This window comes from Ruditapes philippinarum, unplaced genomic scaffold, assembly GCF_026571515.1.
Source record: "Ruditapes philippinarum isolate M1 unplaced genomic scaffold, ASM2657151v2 ctg2155_1_1_1_1, whole genome shotgun sequence".
Lineage (NCBI taxonomy): Eukaryota > Metazoa > Mollusca > Bivalvia > Venerida > Veneridae > Ruditapes > Ruditapes philippinarum.
Genome location: NW_026861489.1, coordinates 21,942 through 45,331, shown reverse-complemented (window position 1 = coordinate 45,331; position 23,390 = coordinate 21,942). Strand labels below are relative to the sequence as shown.

Here is a 23,390-nt window from a genome sequence, read left to right as displayed (position 1 = left end):
CTTTCCCATAGTAAATTTTTCTTCCATGCCTTTTCGAAGAAAAATTGTTGAGCTATTGCCATTCGGCCTCTTGTTGGAATGGACATCAGCTTTGCTGTTGGTATCTTCATTAGTTAATTTTTCTGTTAAGTTCCATTTTATTTCAGACTCTCAAAGAATTTCATTGATCAAAATGTGACACAGTATGTAAAGGGCAGATAATCCTAAATTTACTTTTTTTCAAATTTATGCCCTTTTTACTTAAATGTTTTTTGTTTTTTTTGCCCTGGTTAACTCCAACTGTCAACGGCATTCAATGCTACTTACCAACTATCATACAGGGATATACATCACTCAACTTTCAGGGGTCCAATGAATGCAGGCTCTAGTAAGAAAAGGGGTCCAAACAGTGGGCCCAATTAATGATTCATGGTGTCCCAACAACTTATTTCAGGAGTCCAACTCCTTATTTCTAAACTTTAAAGAAGTGTTAAGTTGATTTGACTTTAATATATGGATAACAAACATTTGATTACTGGAAAAGTTTTGAACTTCTTATGTTACACAAGATTTATGAAGCCAGTGTTATATTTTATGCATCTATTTGGATACAAGAGCTTGAGAATTGTGCATTCAAGAAGGCTATTGAGGGGTAAATGTATATATTGTTGCAGGATCATGTGCCCAGTAAATCCATTATCATATTTTGAAAGTATAAATTTCAAAGATGAGCGTAAAATTCATTTTGCACAAGTTTTGCCCCTTTTCCCTGGCAACTGTGAATTTCTGGGTTATTCTAAACTTTTTTGAAAATGTTTATTTCGCAAAATGAAGCCTGGTCAAAATGTCCATTCAGTGCTCTATTATCCACAAAATCACTGCCACTAATCTTGAAGATTTTTATTGCTAAACAAAATTATTATTTAATATGGAAGGGAGAATCACATCTTTATATTTCTCATGTAAATAATTTCTCATATAAAAAATTTCTCATATAAATATACAAACCAGGCATGTTCATTCAGTTCTCTGAACAGATGCTAACCGTTCACAATAATAATTTCGTTTATGAAATCCATTGTAATTCAGGTATATAAATAATATGTTCAATAAAAAGATTCACTTAAAAAAAAGTATGTAGTCTACTGACATTGGAGGGAAAACAAAACATTTTGAGATGTACTGTAACATTAATTTGTATATTTGATTTAATTTGATTAATTTGTTTATTTTCTAACTTGCATAAAATATGTCCAACAAAATGTAGGGAAGGGGGGATGGTTGAGATTGGTTCTCCGTGATACATGGTTTTCCGATTTTCTAACTGCTGCAGAAATTACGAATGCCAATTTTCACATTTGTTTTCCTCGCTGTTAGCAAAGTGTGATCCAATTAATGCTTGTACGATATAGGGAAGGTGTCAGATTTCCGCCTATTAGTGTGTGGAACAATACAACGGCACATGTTAACTATATCATGAGATGTAGTAATCTTATAGATTATTACCATTTTGGAGATTGTCTGAAATCCGTCTAATAATATTCGCCCAAAGAGTGTTCTTGTATTTGGAGAAAACATAAATATTTGAAATTATAACCGAAAGATATTTAGGATAGAAAGGTAAATACGACTTTATTTGTATAATTATTATGGTGAAAGGAATAATTTTAATTGGATGTTTACTTTGTACTGTCTGCATAGGATGATCCAATTTCTTACTTGAATAATTGTTGGATTGTAATGTTTTTATAGACACATTCTCCCTTCTGGTTAGTTTAAAGTTATTCTATGCTTATTTAATTTGTCTAGAAATTTTTATGATGCTGATTAATATTAATTCCTATTGTTAATAATAACTTGTAGATAGTACTTGGCATTTTCATATATCCCAGGGAAATTTATATTCCTACAATGCGGTAAATACCTAGATAGGTTGGGAGAGAGGACATATTTAATCATTATATGAAACTGTGATGATGCATGGCCATCCCCAATAAAATTATAAATGAAAACCAGTTTTTTGTTTGCAGGTGTATTACACTTAGTATTGATACTGCATGACAGTTACAATTTTAATACAATGTACAAGTACATTATGTGTGCACTTACAAACGCAATCTCGGCTTCGTAACATTCTGGATCACTTTTGTAAATGGTAGTTGTACATTTGACATGTAAAATGTTTCAAATGTTGCTGTGATAACTCTGACATTTGAATTTCGTTAAAATAATTGAGTCATATTTTTTTGTTAAAGATGACAATTTTTTGCGTGTAAGGGTTATTATATTATTGGTCAGATAATGTGTTGGGAGTCACGATGGCTCAAACTTTGTAAATGCATTATCGGGAGGTTAAAAAAAATTACAGAATTTAATTTAGCATAAAAAAATATTTAACAAACTTCCCAGTACTGGATTATACAAGCTAAAAGGAAAACTTGTTATAAATATAACATTGTAGATGTCAACTTTTTGTCAATTATGGCTGGCTGAACTTTACTAATTGATTATGCAATGACATTAAGTTGAATGATTCTCATATTTTTATTATTAAATTTTTTTTTTATTAATTGCCCAAGTCATTCTATAGGCTGGACGGAAAAGTGAAAATTTTCAGGAATTTACTTAATAAAACTTGACGCGGACAAGTTAAGAAATGCTTCAGATAGAAATGGAATCAGATTTTGCCGGCCCTCTTATTTGTAGATTAAGATTTTATTAGCAAATAATGATAAAAATCCCAATATGGATCCAAAGCACATTTTTACCAGATTAAGGTAACTATTGCCCGTGGGTCAAAGTCATTAGGCAGAAATGCTTTAAGAAGTGACAAAAATAATCGATAAATAAAGATGTTTTCTTATCATTATGAATTAATTATCAATTTTGATCAGAGAGCATCGTGTGAGAAAATACTGGCCTGGTGAAAGCTTGAAGCCTAGAGAGGCCCCAAGGCTGTATAGATAGTGACAAGATAATAGAAGTATTTTGACTGAAATCACTTTAATTATAGTTACTTAATCAGTAATAGTAATACTTCACTGTAAACATAATGTCCTATTAGTGATAGTTTCATGTGGCTGTCACCCAGGGGCTTTCTTCAAAAAGATCAGAAAAGAGTGTTAGGTAATAAGATGTCATCGCATTCACAGCATGTCATCAAACAAGTTTTGTGAAAGTTGAAGATGTTTTTTAGATTTTTTTGCAGAATATGAAGCCTTGTTATTTCTCAATAAAAGATTTACCTGAACTAATGCTCCATATAGCAGTGTCTATTCTAGGATTTGAAAAACGGGGGATTTTTTTTTTTTGAAAAAGTGAGAATTTATTACATTTGTTGATTTTTCCCTTCTTTCTCTTTGTAAAATTTCCCCCCTGACATTGAAAAAATAGCGGGGGGGGGGCGAAATTCTCAAAAATAGGAGTGAATTCCCCCATCCCCCCTCGTAGAATAGACATTGTATAATAATTTTTTAAAAATATATTACTTTGCAGCTAAAATAATAATCCCCTCCTAGAATAGACACTGTATAGTGTATAGTATATTACTTTGCAGCTTATAGGGATATATCTTAATATAATCTAGTATTAAAGGTTACAAACTTCACTGATTATTTTGATATTTGTAGTTATTCTTGTTGTGTTCCTTAATATGACAGGTTGTAAATATTATAAAGTATGATTGTAAATTTGTTGTTTCATTCCTTTGCAGTGTACATGAATACATTTATTTCAAGCACTTGTTGCATAAATAATTATCTGTATAAGAGAAAATTCATCAGATTCTGTAGAACTTTGTTAGAATGCTTTCATAATATTTATTATCCTAGGATAATCTTTAACTCATCACAATGTTCAGAGTCAAAAGTGAAATTTGAATGCTTTCACATATACAAGGGACTAAGTCACTTTCGAGTTTTTGGCCCTAGCTTAGACAGTCATTCTTGCGTTACATTTTCAACGCCCTCTTAAAACTGTTTGTTTTTGTTTCCTTTATTTAACCAGAGTACCACACTGGTAAATTTGCACTTTAACATATTTACTGATAACCATCTACCAATAAAGACAGAGAAAAAAAAACAATAGACTTTATGGGTAAATGATTGTAATATAGCCCTGAGGTTATTTAGTGCTTTATATTATATCAATATTTACCCCTCTCTCTCATTCATCAGTCACTACAATACACCTAATGTAGATATATCAAAATACTGTTTTAGAAATTTTATATTAGGATTGAAACAATTATCAAAATAATTATTTTATGACTGTGCTAGTACAGGATTTAAAGTATTCCTGAATGACTGGATGTTATAAGCCTAACTGCCAATCCCCAAGTGATATTTCATTATGCACTTGTAAATGTATATTTAGTTCGCATTTTACATTTACAATATATATAAATTAACTTTGCAACATTGATGGAAATAGATTTTGGACTTTTAAGATAAAAGTAAGTTGTGTTTCTTTTTTCAGTGATTTAAATACCAGTTTTTAGCAATGGAGTTCGGAATATTTTATTAGAAAATTGTTATATATCTGAATATTATACACCTGGCAAAAGATGAATTTGTGGATATTTATCATATTGATATATAATCATGGATAATTTTTCTCTATTTTTTCTCTTGAGTGGGGTGAAGAAATGATAAATGTTCAGCTGTTTTATGAAAAATCTTAACAAAGTCTGATCAGCTCATATCGGGGTAAAAAATGCTGATAAGCTGCAGATGATAAGGCATGCTTGTTTGTATGCATTGGTGAAATTCAAATTTAAAATTTCATGTACATTTTACTTCATACTTCATTTGTATGTGTTGGATGTTATATAAAATGTAAGGGTCAGATTATTTAATGCTTTACATTTCTTAAAGTTACCATCGCAAACAGTTGTTAGATACATTCTATTTATTAATTTATAATGTTTAAGCTTCAGTCTTGTTATAAAGTTATACAGTTTTAGATATTTTTAATACTTTTTAATTTTTCTTGAATCAGTAATTGATGGCTTCGTTTAGAAAAGTTAATCTACTTTTGCCTTGAGTTTTATAGTAAGTCACATGTTACCTTAAAGTTTCTAACTTTAAAGTGTTTTTGCTTAGTATTGAAGAAATGGTATAAATTTAGTTTTAGTATTCTTCATGGAATTCATTAGCAAAAAAAAAAAATAAATAAATAAAAAAAAAATCGCACTGTGATTTATTTCCTTTTATTTGTAATTAGTTATTAATTAGCTATTTTGTACCAATTTCATAAAGAATTACATATTGTCATTCACAAGTCATTTTCTTCAGGAGGCAGTTTAAAACTTGGTCAAACAGCATGGTAGACTGGCTTTAGTGACCTATGTAGCTCTTTACAGGTGGCTCACAGACTTTATCAGTATTGTTACTAGCATTTAAAATAATTACCTAGTTTTACATTGCAAAAATTTTAATGTACACATGTTTTAAAAGATGGTTATAAAACATCCTAAAAAGATTTCACGAAAAGCTATAAATTCTATTTTGTTTTAATGTACACTATCTTCTTAATCTTGTAAGATAGAAAACGGCAAATAGGCCAGTTTTTAATCTGCTTCACTTCATATAGACATCAAAACGTTTTAATTGCTACTTTTTGCTAGTGACATGCATGTCAAAAGTTATAAATGTTTCACTTCAAACAGAACTGGGTAGACATCCACTGGAGACTTAAGGGTTGTAAAACTCCCTTTGAAATCTGCAAGAAAGGTAGTTTTAAAGGGTAGTTTCAAACATGTAATTAATCATCCAGTTAATTTAGACTGTCGTTCAAAAAATTTATATTTTCTCATCTAAAGTATATGCCGGTATACCTGTCCTATCTAAGAGGAAAATTAGTTGTTTGAACTGAAATGATTGTTTTTTGGTCAGGCAACTACATGTAGGATAATCATGCTAGGTCACCCGCTCACATTATTACTGGTGGCCTTAACATGCTGGAACTGAAAATGATTTTAGACTTTGCCACCAGTATATATTGTTCTGATACTAAGACAAATCCATTTGATACACAAATTCAGGTTGAAGGGTCTACCGTCTACCTTGAATCTGCTGCATTTGACTTGATTTTGGAACAGGCCATTTAAAGTTGAAGGGATTTCAATATCAAAGTACAACAATTGAGATTTCACATATTTTGCAGGCAGTCCTGAGAGGTTCTATTCTGATGGCAAAGGCTAATTTCTCTCCGTTCCAGCTGCTTAAATGTCAGTTAACCTGCTGCAATTGTCTGATTAACCTGTGTTAGGTGTACAAATATTAAATGTGAGAAACTAACTAAATCATACCACTTTTTTTGTGGGTTCCATAGAATTCTCATTATGCCTATTTTCATTGAATTTCATCAAAGTTTTGATTTAATTTTTTTGTTGTAATTTGTTTGAAATTTGTAAATGTACATGCACATAATTATATACAACAATAGTAACACTAAATGTTGGTAAGAATCCAAATGTGCATTAAATGAAGTGTAAATAAAAGAAAGTAATATATTTATGTTGTAGTTTGTGTTATACAATAAGTCGAGACCGAAATAGGTTGCAATCAATATGAGCATCTCTTTGAAAATCCAATGCACAAGTCAGTTTTAACTGCAGCCCACTCATCACAAGAAAAGGGCTTGGCACATGGATTTTTTTACCTTCTGTCTGTCCATGTACTGAAGGGTTATATTTCAAAGCCAAAATAGCAAGATATGTATAACTTACAGAATGGGGGAATTAAGTGCATATTTTACTACCTTGAGGGCCCCATATGGCCGGATTTTTACCTACTGTTTAATAACCCAACAGTCAGAAGTCCCCACTATTCCCTGCAAGATCGGGTAGCGCCAGCGTTATGATTGACTAATGCTTTAATGAATTGAATTATCTTATAACAAGTCTGAACAATGAGTTCCAACTTTATCATATCCATTGACTGTCACAGCAGTGTTTTGTTGCACTTGCAATAACTTTTCTTTTACTTTAAAGCTCCACTCTTCCAGATGAGCCAAAATATTTCAAGAAAATCAATATTGAGAAAAATGTTAGGAAAGGTAAAATTATTCAAAATCCAAGTTATATTTTACATGGTATGTGCGGTTTACGACTGATTTTGCAGTATTTTATCACCATATTTCTACTGTGTAACTAACAGGCTGTTTTTGCATAATTATGTTGACCACTTTTTGGTAATTTTCTTTAATTTTAAGTGCCGATTGCAATATGTAAATAACTTAATTTGTCCACCTCACAATATTTTATGTTAAATACATTTACAAAATTTTCGTGTAAATTAATTAACATGAATCTGGAGGCGTGCTGCTTTAATTCATGCAAAGAATTTTCAAGGGTTGTATCAAATCCAAGAACTATGATTTAATTTAAAGAAAAGTTTGAGCGGTGCATTATAATGTTTGAATTTAGATGTTGTAAAAAATAATGTAAGAAAACTAGCTGGCTATAAAAACAAAGATAAAAGTAACATTAGTTAAAGTAAACTTGAAACATTAGTTTGAAGTTGATAGCAAGATAAATTGTTTGAAATATTAAAACCATGTTTTATCTTATGTAGGTGTAACAAAATATAAAATCTGAAAAGATTTTTTTGGAAGATGTTAAGATGCTGTGTGTTTATTAACACATGTTCCATGTAAGAAAAGTACAATGTTAGGTATTGAATTTCTGCAATTAGCTATCACCTGATATGTACGCAGTCTGAATTTTCGGCAATAAAACACAGATGGCGATAATTTGAAAACTTACAAATTGCTCATAAATACAGACCATGAAATGTTAAATAATTGGTATAAAATAACATTGTCAGATTTTTTTCCTTGGCAGATTTACAATGTAGTAATATACATTTTTTCCATGAAAAACTGGGTACAGATGCATTGTTGAGCTGTTATTGGGTGCATAAATTCTGTATGCTGTTGAGGGTTGTTTTTTTGCCTTTATGGTAATCAAATAGTATGATTAAATTCATAAGCATGAAAATATAATGTATAGCATTTTTAGGTGCAAATTTAATTTATCTGAGCATTTTTGGTAAGGTGCTATTCGTACAGCTATGTATTTATGAATTCATAACTTGTAACTACTGAAATATTTGCATAACAGGCTTAATGCTTACTTTCACTTTGGAATCATGCAGTGTTGATTTTAGAAATGTACTTTTTTGTATTTAAGCAGTTGATATTTGAGCTGCGCCATGACAAAACCAACATAATTCATTTGTGACCAGCATGGATTCAGACCAGCCTGCGTATCCGCGCAGTCTGATCAGGATCCACGCTGTTCGTTATCAGTTTCTCTACATGTAATTTAGGGTTTGTAAGTGAACAGCATGGATCCTGATCAGACTGCACGAATGCGCAGGCTGGTCTGGATCCATGCTGGTCGCAAACCCATTATGTTGGTTTTATCATGGCACAGCTCATTTTATAATAAAGAATAAATTGAAGGTCTGGTCATTGGTCAGATTACGCCATTCTTTTCCTTCGTCATTGGCATACCTGGTATTTATACCATGGTGTCTGCTGCTTTACATTGTAATGGATTCTTTTTCCTACATTTTGTCATAGACATTTGGTAAAGTTAACACAAGGGGATTGCAATGGGCTAATTGGATAAAAATCTTATTTGAGACATTACAGTCAAACCTCATGTGATGATCATCACCATCTGATTAAAATACCATTATACAGAAGACCAGTCCTAAGAGGCCAAGATTTTTAATTTCTGGTTGTAAAATTATCTTTATTCCAAAAAAAAAGAGCACACAATTTGCCAATGAAAGCTAGACCACATATGGCATTGACAGGTCTCTATAGAAAAGTTTAACTAAGTTTGGATTAAATAGTTCTTTGATCGTCAGTCATTCCATTATTCTCTGAAGAAGAAAAAATTAGTTTCCCTTTAACCTTCTGGATGTAACAGCTTTTCTGGAAAGCACAAATAAAAAATGTGTGATTGTTAAGAGACTGAATGTCTGTAAGCATGTGACAAGTTGATAAAATAGATTCTGGAACTTGTAAAAAATAATCATTGTGAAGTTTCAGATAACATAATAAACTGGTACTCAGTCTTGTAAAATTCAGCTGGTTTTGGTGTGAGAATAATGAAATGTTGTAAACCCTTCTGAAATGTGTTTTAATAGTTAATGATAAAAAAGAAAACTTTTATTGTTTCTTTCACACTGTCTTTGTGTAAATTTGGTAATATTGATAGTCTTATGACTTAAAATTATGTAATTTTCCACAAGTATTATCTGTTCTCGCACGTATGTTATGATATGTGAGAGCTTTCATTAATTCTAGAATCAGTTACAGAGTAAATATAGAAATTAATCTTCTAGTAGAACTGATCAGAGAAAAGTCTATTATTTTGTAGCTGGTTTCTTTTGTCGATATGGCCAGTTATGTGTTGACGTGCCATAAAAATCCAAACAAACAAACAATTATGTAACATATTTAAAGGATTACAAACCCAAATGAATTGGTTAAGACCAAGATTGGAATGATGGCACATCAACTCTGCGTTATCATGGCTATGCACTGTTTGCTATTCTATCGGTGCATATTTTAAAACTTGCTTCAAAAAATGACAAATGGTTTTGTCCAGATTGAAAAGAATCTTAAGATGGATAAGTCTATTTAAGATAATTCTCAAGTCTTATGGTAAGGGCTAATAATAAAGAACCCTTGTAACAATGGAAAGACTATATACATGTATGAGATTCCTATGACCATATTGTAAGTTTGTAACAAACTGCTGTATGGCTCAACAGATAACATGCGTTGCCCACTTCACATAAGTGCCGCTTCTCAAAATACTTACATAATTATTCACACGCATACAATAAATCGGTACGTATACAAGGAAAGTAGTTAGGAATAATGATTGTTAATACACGTTGCAATACAAACACTTCATCTGTCAGAGAAAATGTTTGTGGCCAGATGTTTACTGAATAACGACACCTGCATTTTTAGTTTTTTTTCTGCATATTTATATGAACAGCTACTGGTTAATGCATGATAATATAGTTACCAAAATTCATATATGATAGATACAGGATATAATAATATGTGTATGCATGTTGCAGCAAGAGAGATAGATATTTGCTAAAATGCCGGAAGAATAAAGATTTATCAAGATTCAGGAACACTAATCTGATTTGAATATAAGAATACGTATTTTATATCAAAAATTTGTTCATGATGGATTTTAATCAATTTTTTTTACCAGCAGAACATATGTATAATGAAGATTAGATATTTAAATCAGTTCATGTGTGTTTTTTTATTAAATGATAAAATTTATATATGATACTTTGTGTTGGTTTGGAATATGTCAATTTTTGTCAACAAAAAATGAACTTCTATTTCAGTAGCATAGTTCATGTCTATAAAGTAAAGATTTTTGTTCGACTTGAAAAATTGTGAGACGTAAAACTAGATACATTAAATGTGACTGTTTTACCCGTCTTTTGTGCAAGGGGACGCAACCCTTCTTTATTGATTAGTACATTGTAAAGGTACCTTGCCTGGTTATCTACTTTCTGGAAGTATTTGAAGTTAATGATTGTCCACAGTCAGTTTTATCAAGGAAAAGAAACTAGATTTTAATAGTTTTTCTCACAGTGCCTTCATGTTATGACCTATTTCATTTTTATGCCACCGCAGCATCTGCGATGCTGTGGCATATAGCGATTCACCTGTGTTTGTGTGTGTGTGTGTATGTTTGTGTGTGTGTTCTATAGATTATATAGTGAACTTAACTTTTGTGGGTTCAAATCCAGTCAGGAGCAAGCCATTGTTTCTGTGAGCAAGGAACTTTACAATCATTGCTTAGTACTGGTTGGTTCCAGGAAAAGATTCAAGAATGTTTTGATAAGCTTTTAGCTTCCAACACAATCAAACTTAAATAAATTAGTATAAACTTAAAGGTATTTTTATAACTACAACAATGTTAGCAACTCTGTGTAGAATTGCGTTGTTAATATTTGTGCCGAAATACAGTGACTTCAATGTGGATAGTGGACTTGGTCTGATTTGAATTTGCTTTTGTCAGTTGTATATAAAAAGGATTTTACTATTTAACAACCAAGCAACCAATTGTATAAAGTTTTTTAAGACTATACCTGTACATAGGTTTGTCTGTTTCTATGTTGTTAAAATAAATATGCAAGTCATTGTTCAGTAAGTTAAAATGATTGTTAACCTTGAAATAATATTTTTGCATGAGATGGGAGATTTTTTAAGTCCTGGATTGGATTACAGAAAATGACACATGACTGTATGAAGTGTCATGATTGTGTCAGGGTTCATGTGATGAAAATACATATCATCTTGACATTCAGCATGCAAGTTATTTATGGTATGAAGTGCACAGTTTGAAACTTCAAATATATAATTGAAGTCAATGGATATTTAGCTTGATTTGACATGTATTTATTCAGATTTACTTCCTAGTGCAGTACAATGTAGTTTTATTAAAGCAATGTTTGAGTTTTAACTTAATAATTACAATTTAGCTTGTTCTACTGAGAATTATAAAGTAACATATTAGTGTATATTCTTCAAATGACCCTTTATATGCTTCTTTCATCATAGACAGACCATGGTTGCCATACTTGCCATATTGATTTTAGCCACATATTATTACTAGAACTCGATTTACTAAAATGTTGTTTTATATTTTTCCAGATAGAGGGATGTCCTCCACTATATCAAGTTTAAACAGCCTGTTCTCCTTCACAAGTCCTGCTGTTAAACGTCTTCTAGGATGGAAACAGGGTGACGAGGAGGAAAAATGGGCAGAGAAGGCTGTTGACTCACTTGTGAAAAAACTTAAAAAGAAGAAAGGGGCTTTAGAAGATCTCGAGAAAGCTTTAAGCTGTCCGGGACAGCAAAGCAAATGTGTAACAATTCCTAGGTCTCTGGATGGTAGGTTGCAGGTATCTCATAGGAAAGGTTTGCCTCATGTAATCTACTGTCGTGTGTGGCGTTGGCCAGATTTACAAAGTCACCATGAACTTAAAGCCCTTGATTGTTGCGAGTTTCCATTTAATGCAAAACACAAAGAAGTGTGTATAAATCCGTATCACTACAAAAGAGTTGAAAGTCCAGGTAAGATATTCTTTACGTATATATTTATTTTTAGCTTGATGTTTGAAACTGAATAAAATTGAATTTTTCCCAAATTTTCAAGACTTACCTTACCAATATTTAGTCAATATTTTTTCGTTATTGTACACAACCTATCAATACTTAAAAATTATTTCATTATTGTGGCTTATTCTTTCATGAAGTGAACTACAACTTAAAGCACTTAAATGATTGTAGCTTTCACAAGAAATATAGTGCTATTGTAGTAGCAGGACTTCTGTATGCTATTAAATATAAAGATTTTCTAATTGGTAATATGATCAGGATTTGATAGTTTTGCCAGTATGCAAAGGTTATATAGCAGACAACTGTTAAAAAATGCAGAGCCATATTATCCTGTCAAAAGTATTTCTAACAATAAAAAACATTTCTTTCTTTAATATGAATGAAAGTAATTCTAGAATTAGCAGCAGCCATAAATATAGATTATCTAATGAAAATAAATGCAGTATCAACACAGCTTTTGTCTATATATGTATGTTTCTTGAACAAAAAAATAAGGAAAATACTTGGTATTATTTCAGTACTGCCCCCAGTTCTAGTCCCACGATACAGCGAGTTTCCAGCAGGTCACAACCCATCGATGCCCCCATTTCAGGCAGTACCAGAACCATCAATGCCACACAATGTCACATACCCAAACAACTTCCATACTGGCCCAACATCCCCGGCCAGTTCTGGACCTGGCAGCCCATATGGAGGTGTACCGGGTAAGTTAATTATATCCAAGATTACTATTTACAAAATGTATTAACAAAATTGAGGACTGTTGAAAGTAACTTTGCATGAATTAAATGTTACTCAGAAGTGTCTTTTATGATGAATATATAGAAAAATATCAAATTTAAATTGACTTTGATAAGTCATTTTTAAAAACATCTGATGTTTTACATTTACAAATGTTTATAGTTCATATTTAATCTCTTAGTTATGTTTATCATTGATTGAAAATTTTGTATCGATATATCAAGCTAAATATCAACAATATATCAATTTCAATAGCCTGTAGGCTGTACAGTGGAAACTATTCAAATATGTGTAATAAATTTTCCTTACAAACACAACGTACTGAAAGAAAGAACCCTTTTCTGGTTTGTATTTTACAGACCTCTGAAAATTTAATCCTGTGTTCAGACTAGGGAAGAAAAGTGACATTTTCCCTGTACACATGTTTCAGTAAACATGAAGAAATGGTTTTTAAATTGTTTAAATATTCTAAATTGTGAATCAATATTGTATCGATTGTTGAATATTGATGATGTATCGATATTGCCATATTCAATGACAGCCCTACTTTTAGTATTTAATTAGCATGTTTGGATTTTCTAATTAGGGAATATGCTGGTCTGAAAAGTTGGTCTGAAGTGCTAGTAAAAATACCCTTGAAATAGAAAGGGTATGTAGAAACAGTTCCTCTGTTGCCAGATGGTTAAAGTTGCTGGTTTAGAACTACTTGCTACTCACTGCTGGTGGTCAAAATCCAGGGGTCGGGTCTTCGAATTCTGTCATATCAGGCGGCTGTTGAACTAGCATAAAGAAGGATAAAGAGTTTATCCTGGAAAATCCCCACCCTGAGTTTATCACCATATGATCTGTACAAAGTTGAGATAAAAATCCAACCAAAGCAAAGAAGAGGGGATGTCTCTCTCAATAAAGAGACCAGAATGAGTCAAAATATAATGCAATATTGAGTGCATTATTGCCCTGTTCAAAAAAATGATCGAAATGGAATAATGTAAAAAAACATGATCTTGTTCTTGAAATCCCAATGGGCCTTTTCATGACATCTGCTTTAAGTATGATTGAATAGAATAATATGAAAAGACATGTTTGTATAATGTGTATCGCCTGAACAAAAAGTTATATGAATTATTGATGAGAGATCCCTGTTTTAAATGAATCCTCTTACATATGTTGATGAGACTTTTGAACAACTTACCACATAATTCAGATAAAGAAATTTAATCCTTTGGTAAAAGCATATTTAAATGAGCATTGAATGGTTTTGTTTATTTCAGTTGATAGAAAGTTAATTGAATATTTAAAATAATTTGTTTTTGTTTGATTTTGCAGCGGATACACCGCCTCCGGCTTACCAAGTTCACGATGACAACAGCCCACCAAGCAGCCAGAGCCGGGGTCAACAGCCCATGGATACAAGCATGCCCCCTCCACCAGTTCCCCCACCTACAGTCAATATACCAATGAGTGATAAATATCCAGCTCGTAAGTTCATTCTCTTAAGCTACAGAAACAATTTGGGGCATTTCTTACAGTTTTCTGTAATTATCGATGCTTGTGTGCTAGTCAGAATGGCAGCAACCTCTGGAAAAGAGGCATATTGAACAAAATTAAAACAACAACACAGGGAACACTTGGAATATTTTATCCTTTTTTTTTTATAAGCTTTCTTTCAACAGAGCATCTCAGTTTAAAAAAAAAAGTTAGCAATAGAGTTATTGTTCTTATAAAGGTATTCATTACATTTATCCAATAAGTTTGTTAAATGTATAATGACTCGCCATTTCCGGCCTCCAGTAGGAATGATAGCTCCTATATTTGTGTTGTCATGTTTAAGTAGTGTAACTATGCCATCATAATTCCTAGAAAAGTTTATATTTGCATACAGTTGGTCCTGGTCTGCACGAATCTTGGTGAAATTTTCAGATTTCAGTTCTATTCAAAACTTTTATTGTAAATTTACTACACTTAACGTTTTTCCTTTTTCACCATATGTGGTGTTTGTATGTTACAAAGTTTGTATGTTACAAACATATTTAAATGTTTGCCTTAAGAGTTATCAAATTAGCTTGAATGCTTTCCACTTCAATAAAGTGCATTTAGTTAATACAAATTGAAAGATTTCATGACAGAATTATTCTCCTATGCAAATTTGATGTTTCTCAATTTTCGGAGTGATAAATGAAAGGCGAATTGCATTACAATGAAATTGGTAGACAATAATCCATGATCGTTGTAGCGATGAATGCTTGAATGTTTTATCTTAGCTGTAAATGTTAAAAGCATTAAGATACATTTACCAATAAAACTAAAAGGGAACATCTCTTGAGACTGCCTTATTTCAAATGTAAATTAACTTCACATTACTCAGAAATGGGAAAAAATGCTAATATTTGTCAATATGTGGTTTTAGAATAAATGATGAGATTTGACATTTCCTGCTGTCAAAGCAGCACCAGTAGCAGATGGATTCAAACAAATCTTGTTTTAATTTCAACTTTCTGTTAGTTTGTTTATGCGGGGTTGTTTTTGTGCAACAAGTGGCAGTTACGATAGAGTGAAGGGAATGCATATTCAAATGAAATTGATTTTTCTTCAGGACCCACACCACTCACATGTTTCCAAGCACTATGTACTATGATTAAAATGTTGTAGTTTTCATTATCATGTCAGTTTCAACCACACAACATATACATGTAATATGCAATTGTAGGTCCGAAATTAAATAGCCAATATTATAAGGCATATTCAAACTACTTGGCCTTGTTCTATAATGAAGGCAATACAAATTATTCTTTAATGGAGGAAAAGGCAGTACAAAAAGGTTTTATGATTAGGGAGGCATGGGCATTGCATTATGTTCAATTATAGAGAAATTAAAATCAAACACAATGTCATTATTATTTCGTATAAACTATGTAATCTTCAAAATATATCTGTTTTTCACAGATATGCAACCAGTGACCTATCAAGAGCCACAATACTGGTGTTCTATTGTATACTACGAATTAAACAACAGGGTAGGAGAGGCTTTCCATGCCTCACAAACGAGTATAGTTGTTGATGGTTTCACAGACCCCTCCAATAATGCAGACAGGTTCTGTCTTGGTCTATTGTCCAATGTAAACAGAAACTCTACTATAGAAAACACAAGAAGACATATAAGCAAAGGTATGAAATTATCTATTAAAATTTTAAAACTTTTGTAACATTTTCTTTGACAAGTTTAAATAAATTTTATATTACATGACAACAAATATAAAGCTTTTTAGTTATTTTATAACTAAACACTACATTGAAATTGATGAGAATAAACTTATTCTAAACACTGATATTTTAAATCTTGTCCTGTATGAAATGTATAGGCGAAAATGATTATTCAACATGTTATAGGGGCGTCCGTGGCTGAGTGGTTAAGGTCGTTGACTTCAAACCACTTGCCCCTCACCGCTGTGGGTTCGAATCCCGACAGGGACTTTGGATTCTTTCATGTGAGGAAGCTATCCAGCTAGCTTACGGAACGTCGGTGGTTCTACTCGGGTGCCCGTTCGTGGCTGAAATAATGCACAGAAGGGCACATGAGGTCTTCCTCCACCAGTAAAGCTGGAACGTCGCGATATGACCTATACTGTGTCGATGTGACGTAAAACCAAAAAAAAAACAAAAAAACAACATGTTATATTACATATTTGTAATACAAAGGAATATTTCAATGTTATATAAAATGGAAAACAAGCAACATAATATGATTACGTTACATATGATCAGTGAATGAGTGACATTCCAAACAGTAAGACTCCTTACTTATGGAACCGAACAAAAGATAGGTGGCTATTTAAATATTATGCAAAGTAATTTGAGTTAGTTTTTGTCAAAAGTGTTGCTATATTATAATAATTAATTATATTGTAGGTGTTCATCTATATTATGTTGGTGGTGAAGTGTTTGCCGAATGTCTCAGTGACAGCTCTATATTTGTACAGAGCAGGAACTGTAATTATCACCATGGTTTTCATCCCACCACAGTGTGTAAGATTCCACCAGGCTGCAGTCTGAAGATCTTTAATAATCAGGAATTCGCGGCACTTCTCAGTCAAAGCGTGAATCATGGATTTGAGGCTGTGTACGAACTTACAAAGATGTGCACTATTCGTATGAGTTTCGTTAAAGGCTGGGGAGCAGAATATCATCGCCAGGATGTAACCAGCACACCATGTTGGATAGAGATACATCTGAATGGTCCGTTACAGTGGTTAGATAAAGTTCTCACTCAGATGGGCTCACCCCATAATGCAATATCATCTGTATCATGATTCTTTCTATTCACATAAGTTAAACATTCAGATCAAACTATGACATACAATCAAAACCAGGATATAGCTGCTATATGTATGCTAAAAAAAAGAGAAATAATTCTGGATGTACAGATAAAATGTTTTTATCTTTTCTCCTTGAAAATGAGTATATGAACATTTTATATGTTGAACCTTTCATTCAAGAGTTATTTTAGAAATCTGAATGCAAAAAGATCTGTTTTAATTCATTTTCATCAGATATATATATACAAGTGTCATTAATTTTAAGAGAAAATATGCCACCCAAAACAAAATATAGTGAAACAGGGTTTGGTTTTGATGTATACAAAGAAAATTCTTTGTGTATTTTCAAACCAGTGTTTGATCTATGACAAAGCTTCTTTTTTTTTAAAAATGTTGTAATGTTTACCTGTGAGGAATGGGTGCTTTATGTATTACCAATTCAATATTCATATTGTTGAAAAAAATCCATGATATCATTGTCTACATTGTATGTCCTACATGGTTTTGTATGTGTATAGTCTGAAAAAAAACTGTCATTTTATGCTTGCATTAGGTTCCTGCAACATTAAAGCTGGGAAGATGGGTTGAATTTTTGTTTGTTCACAAATAATTAGCTTTAATTGTATTTAAAGAAGACATTTAGTAATTTTGAAACTAACGCATGAGTTGTCTCTTTAAATTAGACAGGTTTAATTTTTAATCTGCTGAAATTGCTGTACAGGATAAGCCCTGCTTTGAATTTGGAACAGTCAATTCATAGTTTGAGGTTTTTGAATTTCAAAATACAAAAAGCAAGCTAGCAACTGTATAGAGCCTAGACAGACTGCAAGGAAATTTTGCTTAACTGAGCTTATATGATTTCAAAAGCTTGCTATTTCATTTTCTAAAAGATTGAAATTACATCAATTTTCAGCCAGATTCTTATTCATCTTGACAAAAGCACTTTACTGAAAAGAGTGAAAAAATCACCTTTTTTTTTAAGTGCTATTGCTTTCTTTAAAACTCTTTGTAATTAATTCATAATGCTGTTTTACAATACTCTTGTAGATCTAGATTTTTATGAAACTTATACAAGTTCATAGGATATCTAATTAATCAGTTTTAAGTTTAATAGCCAGATAGGTCAACTCAAAAAAGATATATTTTGTAAAGTAGCAATACAACATATTTTCTGAAGAGCTTTTAAATCCAACTTATAGTTTTATCTTATATTTGAACTGGACTTGGGTGGGGCATAAACCTATCTTCTGGAACCTTCAGGTTGCTTGTCAGGAAGAAGGGACTACAGATGAGAAATGCATGATTTATTGAAAAAAAGAGTAACCTGTAACCTGCTGAAGTTTTGTAATGGGTTTGCCCTGCTTTGAATTTGGAACAGTCCATTTACACTTCAAGGGATTTTAGTATCAAAATTCATAAAATGGAGCTACCATCAGTATGGCACCTGTTCAGACTGCACGGAGATACCACTTGCCCGGCTCGAATACTTGTGGCAAAGGCTGTATCACTCACTTCCAGTAGGTTGGGATGAAGTTTTCAGCGTTGTTCGTGAATATGATAAGAATGAATGAATGGATTATGTTATTTTTGCGCATACATTTAATGATTTTTCTATAGTAATATTTTTATTATTATTTTCTCAAAAGTTTATTGAAAATACTGTTACTTCTGTTAATCTAATTACTAGTTGCAGGCTTTGAAACAAGTATATTTATTCTAATAGTTCTTGAAAGATAATACAGTTTACAATGCTGTGGCATAGCCCGTTTTTACAAACATTATTTGATAAGTTGTAGATTAGTTTATGTGAAAGAGGTAAAAAAGATTAGTTTATGTGAAAGAGGTAAAAAATGCTGAAAAATATTTGCATTTACTTAAAATACTGCTTAAGACTCTGATTTATTTTTGCCTGTGTGTCCTGCTAGCTTACGGAATAATGTTGTTTTTACTGATCTATAATTGAAGTAATGTAAAGCGGCACTTAGGGTCGTTCTTTGCCACAAAGGCTAGAAGGTCTATATGACCTGAACAGTGAAAATGTTACTTGAAACTCATCCAGAAATAAACAGATAAAATCTCATGTTTTCCTATATAATTAAAATGATAAATAGTATTGATCTAGAATGACAGGATCTTTAATTTGTTAATATTGAGATTTAATGAGGAAATAAGCCCATCAAATGAAGGAAATTTAAGTAGATAATTTCTGTTTTTTATCTTATGCCTAGACATTTAGCATAAAAATTGAAATTTTAAGCTTTTCTCAATGCATTCTTAGACTTTTTGAATACTGTTAGTGTATAACTGTCATTTAATTATTCTGGTACATTTATTTGTTCCAGACATAAAAGATTGAGACTGCTGTAACAAATGGGCAATTTTTAGAAGATCAGACATGAAATTGCTCCTTTACATATTTAGGTTAAGTCATATAGCTTGCATATATATATTTCTGAAGGAAGCTTAGTGCCTATATTGACTGTTTTGCCTATCTAACAAAACAAGAAATGTATAAAATTTGAATGGTAACATCAGATCTTAGGGGATACATCAGTTCCTTAAGTTTAATGTCAGTTATGTTTACACATAGCATAGGTCATATCATTGTGTGGACACGGGTCACATGTAGACATAGGTCGCATGTGTAGACACAGGCCCCATGTAGACACAGGCCACATGAAAAGTCTTGTCACATTTTTGGACACAGGCCACATGTAGACATCAGAAGTGAACACACAGGGTGCATATGTATACACAGGTGAAATGTGTAGACATTGAGTCATTTTCTTCATGGGTGCAATCAATACATTCAAGTTACTATTTTTGTCTAATTTGGTTCACCTACAGTTTGACTTTGCTTGTTTCTTCATATTTGATAGCAGTTGGACTGCTTTTAACATGTTGCTACACACACACATATTTATATAAAAGCTTTACTTTTGTGAAACTTTGTTTATAGGGGTGAATTTTTTAGAATAAATTTACATTGTTTCATGTGATGTTTTCTTTTCAAACTGTATGACTGTTGTTAAAGTGCTAAGGTGATATGTAGTAGTGTGAATAAAGTTTTAGTGTTAATGAGTATAGTATAAAGTCTATGTCTAGTTTTTTGTTATTACACACACAATATATATATAAGAGATGATATAAGCAAATTTTTTAAGATTTTCATTGTTTTTTTTTTTTGTTTTTCTTATTTTTCTGTACTGAAAGAAATTTAAAAAAAAAGGAAAGATTTTTATCTAGCACAACAAAAAAGGTGAATATGTTGATGTTTTTATGTTTGATAATTGTGAATAAGATGATGAGCATTTATAGGGCTAAAGTATATAAATATAAATACTGTATGTCCATTGTTATTTGTATGAAACTTTATTTCAGATTTTAAGTTAATGTTTTGAGATTCCTGTTTTATGCACATTTATGTGGCACTAAGATTATTTTTTAAGTGAAGAAATATATACACTTTATGTGTTGCCCCTCTGTGTAAAATAAAGGTTGTTTGCATTTTATTTTGATGTTGTTACGAGAAACCCATTGTTGGGAACATTTAGTTTTTCAATACTAAAGGTAGGCAACTCTTCATGATGGTAGGAAGATGTAGGTTTTCAGAAATCAAAGTGACTTGGAAAAGTAGTGCTAAATATTTTGTATATACAATAAGATACATCTCTATAATTACTCCATGTCTTTTACTCCTGCTGTAATTTGTTGTGGATTTATCTTACATTGAATTTAGTAGTCTATTATGAGATTGAGGGATTTCAACAACTAATTAATGAAATCAAGCAGCCAACAGTAGCTCAGGTTGCATATTTTATGCTAGCCTGGCTCTATATACATCAAGTTAGTTTGAGTACCAATGATCAAAGTGTATTTTATGAACAAACTTTTATATCTGCATATATTTTACTTTCTCTTTTCAAAGGTGAAGATAAGAAAAAGGTTTTCTTTCATTTACTTACCCACCAATTTTGTAGGAAACTAAATTTATTTTTGTATTAAATCTGAAATGTCTTCTTTTTTTTGTCATTCATATACAGAACTCTTTAATTTAGTGTTTTTTTCTAACTTTAAAAACATCTATGTAAATTTAAAAATCATTTTGGTAAAGTGTGATTTTGTTATATGCTTTGATATTTCAAAGTTTCTATGTTTGTTTGTTATAAGTATACATGTTTGTGATCTCAGGTGGAAGGGTATTTCAGTGTGATACAGAAAGGAAAGCATGGTATTATTTGTGTATTCTTTAATAAAATGCCTGGGATTGTTAGCGGGCACATTTTCCAAAAGATTTTTAACAGGTTGTTGGTTAGTAAATAATGGGGATTATCAGATTTATATTAAGTTTTATAGTCAAAAGAAATTGATTTTAATTGATTATCTGCAAGTTTGTTTTTCAAACTTGCAGAACTCTTTAAATTTTGTTTTGAGCTACTTTGGTTGTATAGTAAGGTTGTCAGTGAAAGAAATGGCTGGGCATTCACAAGAATACATTTTGCTATCTTGTTTATATTGAAGAAAGAATTTTAGAAATGATGACAAGATTTGGTTTAAATTGAAGTGTTACCTTTAATTGTTTTCTTAGGCAATAAAGCGCAAGTGTGGTTTCTTGTAACTAACTTAACATTTTGTTTTTTGTATAACCTGTGCTGACTAGAAGATTCTAAATTCTTGTTATCTATCTTGCATGTGTAAAGTTATTTGTGCAAATATATAAAGGTTACATTGTTTTGTTACTGTCCTGTTTTGCTACAGCTGTGAGCGTTTCTTTGTTTATATTTTTATAGTCATTTTTGTAATGTAATATTTTTAAGAATTCATTATTATTATTTGTTTGCATTTATGTACAAGCCAATGTTTTTTTGTAAATATTTGTAAATAGCAATATAGTATATAAAATTTCTACATGTTCTGTAACTTTTTTGAAACAAGATTTATTCTAAACAATAAATGAATAGAATTTTTCAAATTTTACCCTTCTTTATGATTAACTAAAGGAAAAAATGAGCGAAAAACATTTATTCATAGATACTTGTGAAGATTTAATGTATGTGTTCCTTGATGTTTAAACATAGAAGATTCCTACATTTGTCTGTTATGCTACATCAAACATTATTTTGTGTCGTACATTTACATTAAAAGGTTTTTAGCTCCCCACCAAGTAACATGTTTCAAATTGACTGCTTTAAGAATATTAGCAATAAAATTAAGAATTGTTTTCATAATGTTTGAGGCTTCAATAGCTTGTACAGAAATATGTTTTGATGTGTTGAAATTTATTTTTGGCAGTAGTATTTCATTTATTTGAATATAACATATGATTACAAAAGACATAAGGTATTTTGTATTGTTACTTTTATAGGATAAAACATTTTATCTTTCAAAAATATTTACATCCTTTCTTTTTGTTAATCAAACTGTCTTCCATTAATAAAACAAAAACACACAAATGTATCAGATATATTTGAAAATTTAGTTATCTAAATTAATATTAATAAATCTTAAGGTATTCATCTTTGATTTGTAAAAGTAATAATTCGTTGGATTACACATTTCTTGACATTTTTGACTTCTTGTTAATTTAAGTTTGTTGAGTCTTGTTCAAGCTAGAGAATAGTGGTCATTTTGATGGTCTTGTTTGGAAGTTGTTTGCATTTAGACATGACTTTTTTACACAAAATAAATGTTACCTTTGTCATTGACTATTAGCATAGTAACTTATGTTAACATTGTGCATCTTTATATTGGTACATTTCATATGAATACTGTGAAATAAATATTATGCTGCAGGAACTTATTTGGTCATTTATTCAGGTAATTTATACTACGAATCCCACTCTTTCATGTGAGGAAGACATCCAGCTAGCTTACAGAACGTCTGTGGTTCTACTCGGGTGCCTGTTCGTGCCTGAGGTCTTCCTCCACTAGTAAAGCTGGAACGTGGCCATATGACCTATACTGTGTTGGTGTGACGTAAAACCCAATCAAACAAACAAACACTTCCAGCTGGTGATGTATAAAACACTTGTCTTGCCTTAGATTTTCACAAATCTACTATTTTCACAATTTTAGGTGATTGCCATCTGAGCAAATACAAGCCCGATATTAATCAGATTTATAGCAAACTAGGAATAATTATTGGAGATTGTGTTAGGGTGTCCCTAGCTTGGT

The 23,390-nt window shown here is 31.4% G+C and overlaps 1 protein-coding gene across 5 annotated transcripts; it reads left to right on the top strand.

Moving 5' to 3' along the window:
• The first annotated feature begins 1,447 nt into the window (after positions 1 to 1,447).
• LOC132715806 (mothers against decapentaplegic homolog 1-like) lies at positions 1,448 to 23,012 on the top strand. Of its 5 annotated transcripts, none has more exons than XM_060698874.1 (6): positions 1,448 to 1,599; positions 11,695 to 12,117; positions 12,681 to 12,866; positions 14,230 to 14,382; positions 15,847 to 16,068; positions 16,810 to 23,012. In XM_060698874.1, the coding sequence occupies exons 2-6, from the start codon at positions 11,703 to 11,705 to the stop codon at positions 17,208 to 17,210; spliced, it is 1,377 nt and encodes a 458-aa protein (XP_060554857.1). In that variant the 5' UTR covers positions 1,448 to 1,599; positions 11,695 to 11,702; the 3' UTR covers positions 17,211 to 23,012. The 5 variants fall into 5 exon arrangements, with proteins under 5 accessions (XP_060554857.1, XP_060554859.1, XP_060554856.1 ...); XM_060698876.1 differs by lacking the exon at positions 1,448 to 1,599 and adding an exon at positions 4,281 to 4,432; XM_060698873.1 differs by lacking the exon at positions 1,448 to 1,599 and adding an exon at positions 4,748 to 4,814.
• Positions 23,013 to 23,390: the final 378 nt, after the last annotated feature.

Excerpts from the sequence above, each read along its gene's own strand:
- LOC132715806 (XM_060698873.1), top strand. The coding sequence starts at position 4,763 with ATGTACATTTTACTTCATACTTCATTTGTATGTGTTGGATGTTATATA. Across the intron at positions 4,815-11,694 it reads TGTTGGATGTTATATAAAAT|ATAGAGGGATGTCCTCCACT; the intron begins GTAAGGGTCAGA and ends ATATTTTTCCAG. Across the intron at positions 14,383-15,846 it reads GAGTGATAAATATCCAGCTC|ATATGCAACCAGTGACCTAT; the intron begins GTAAGTTCATTC and ends TGTTTTTCACAG.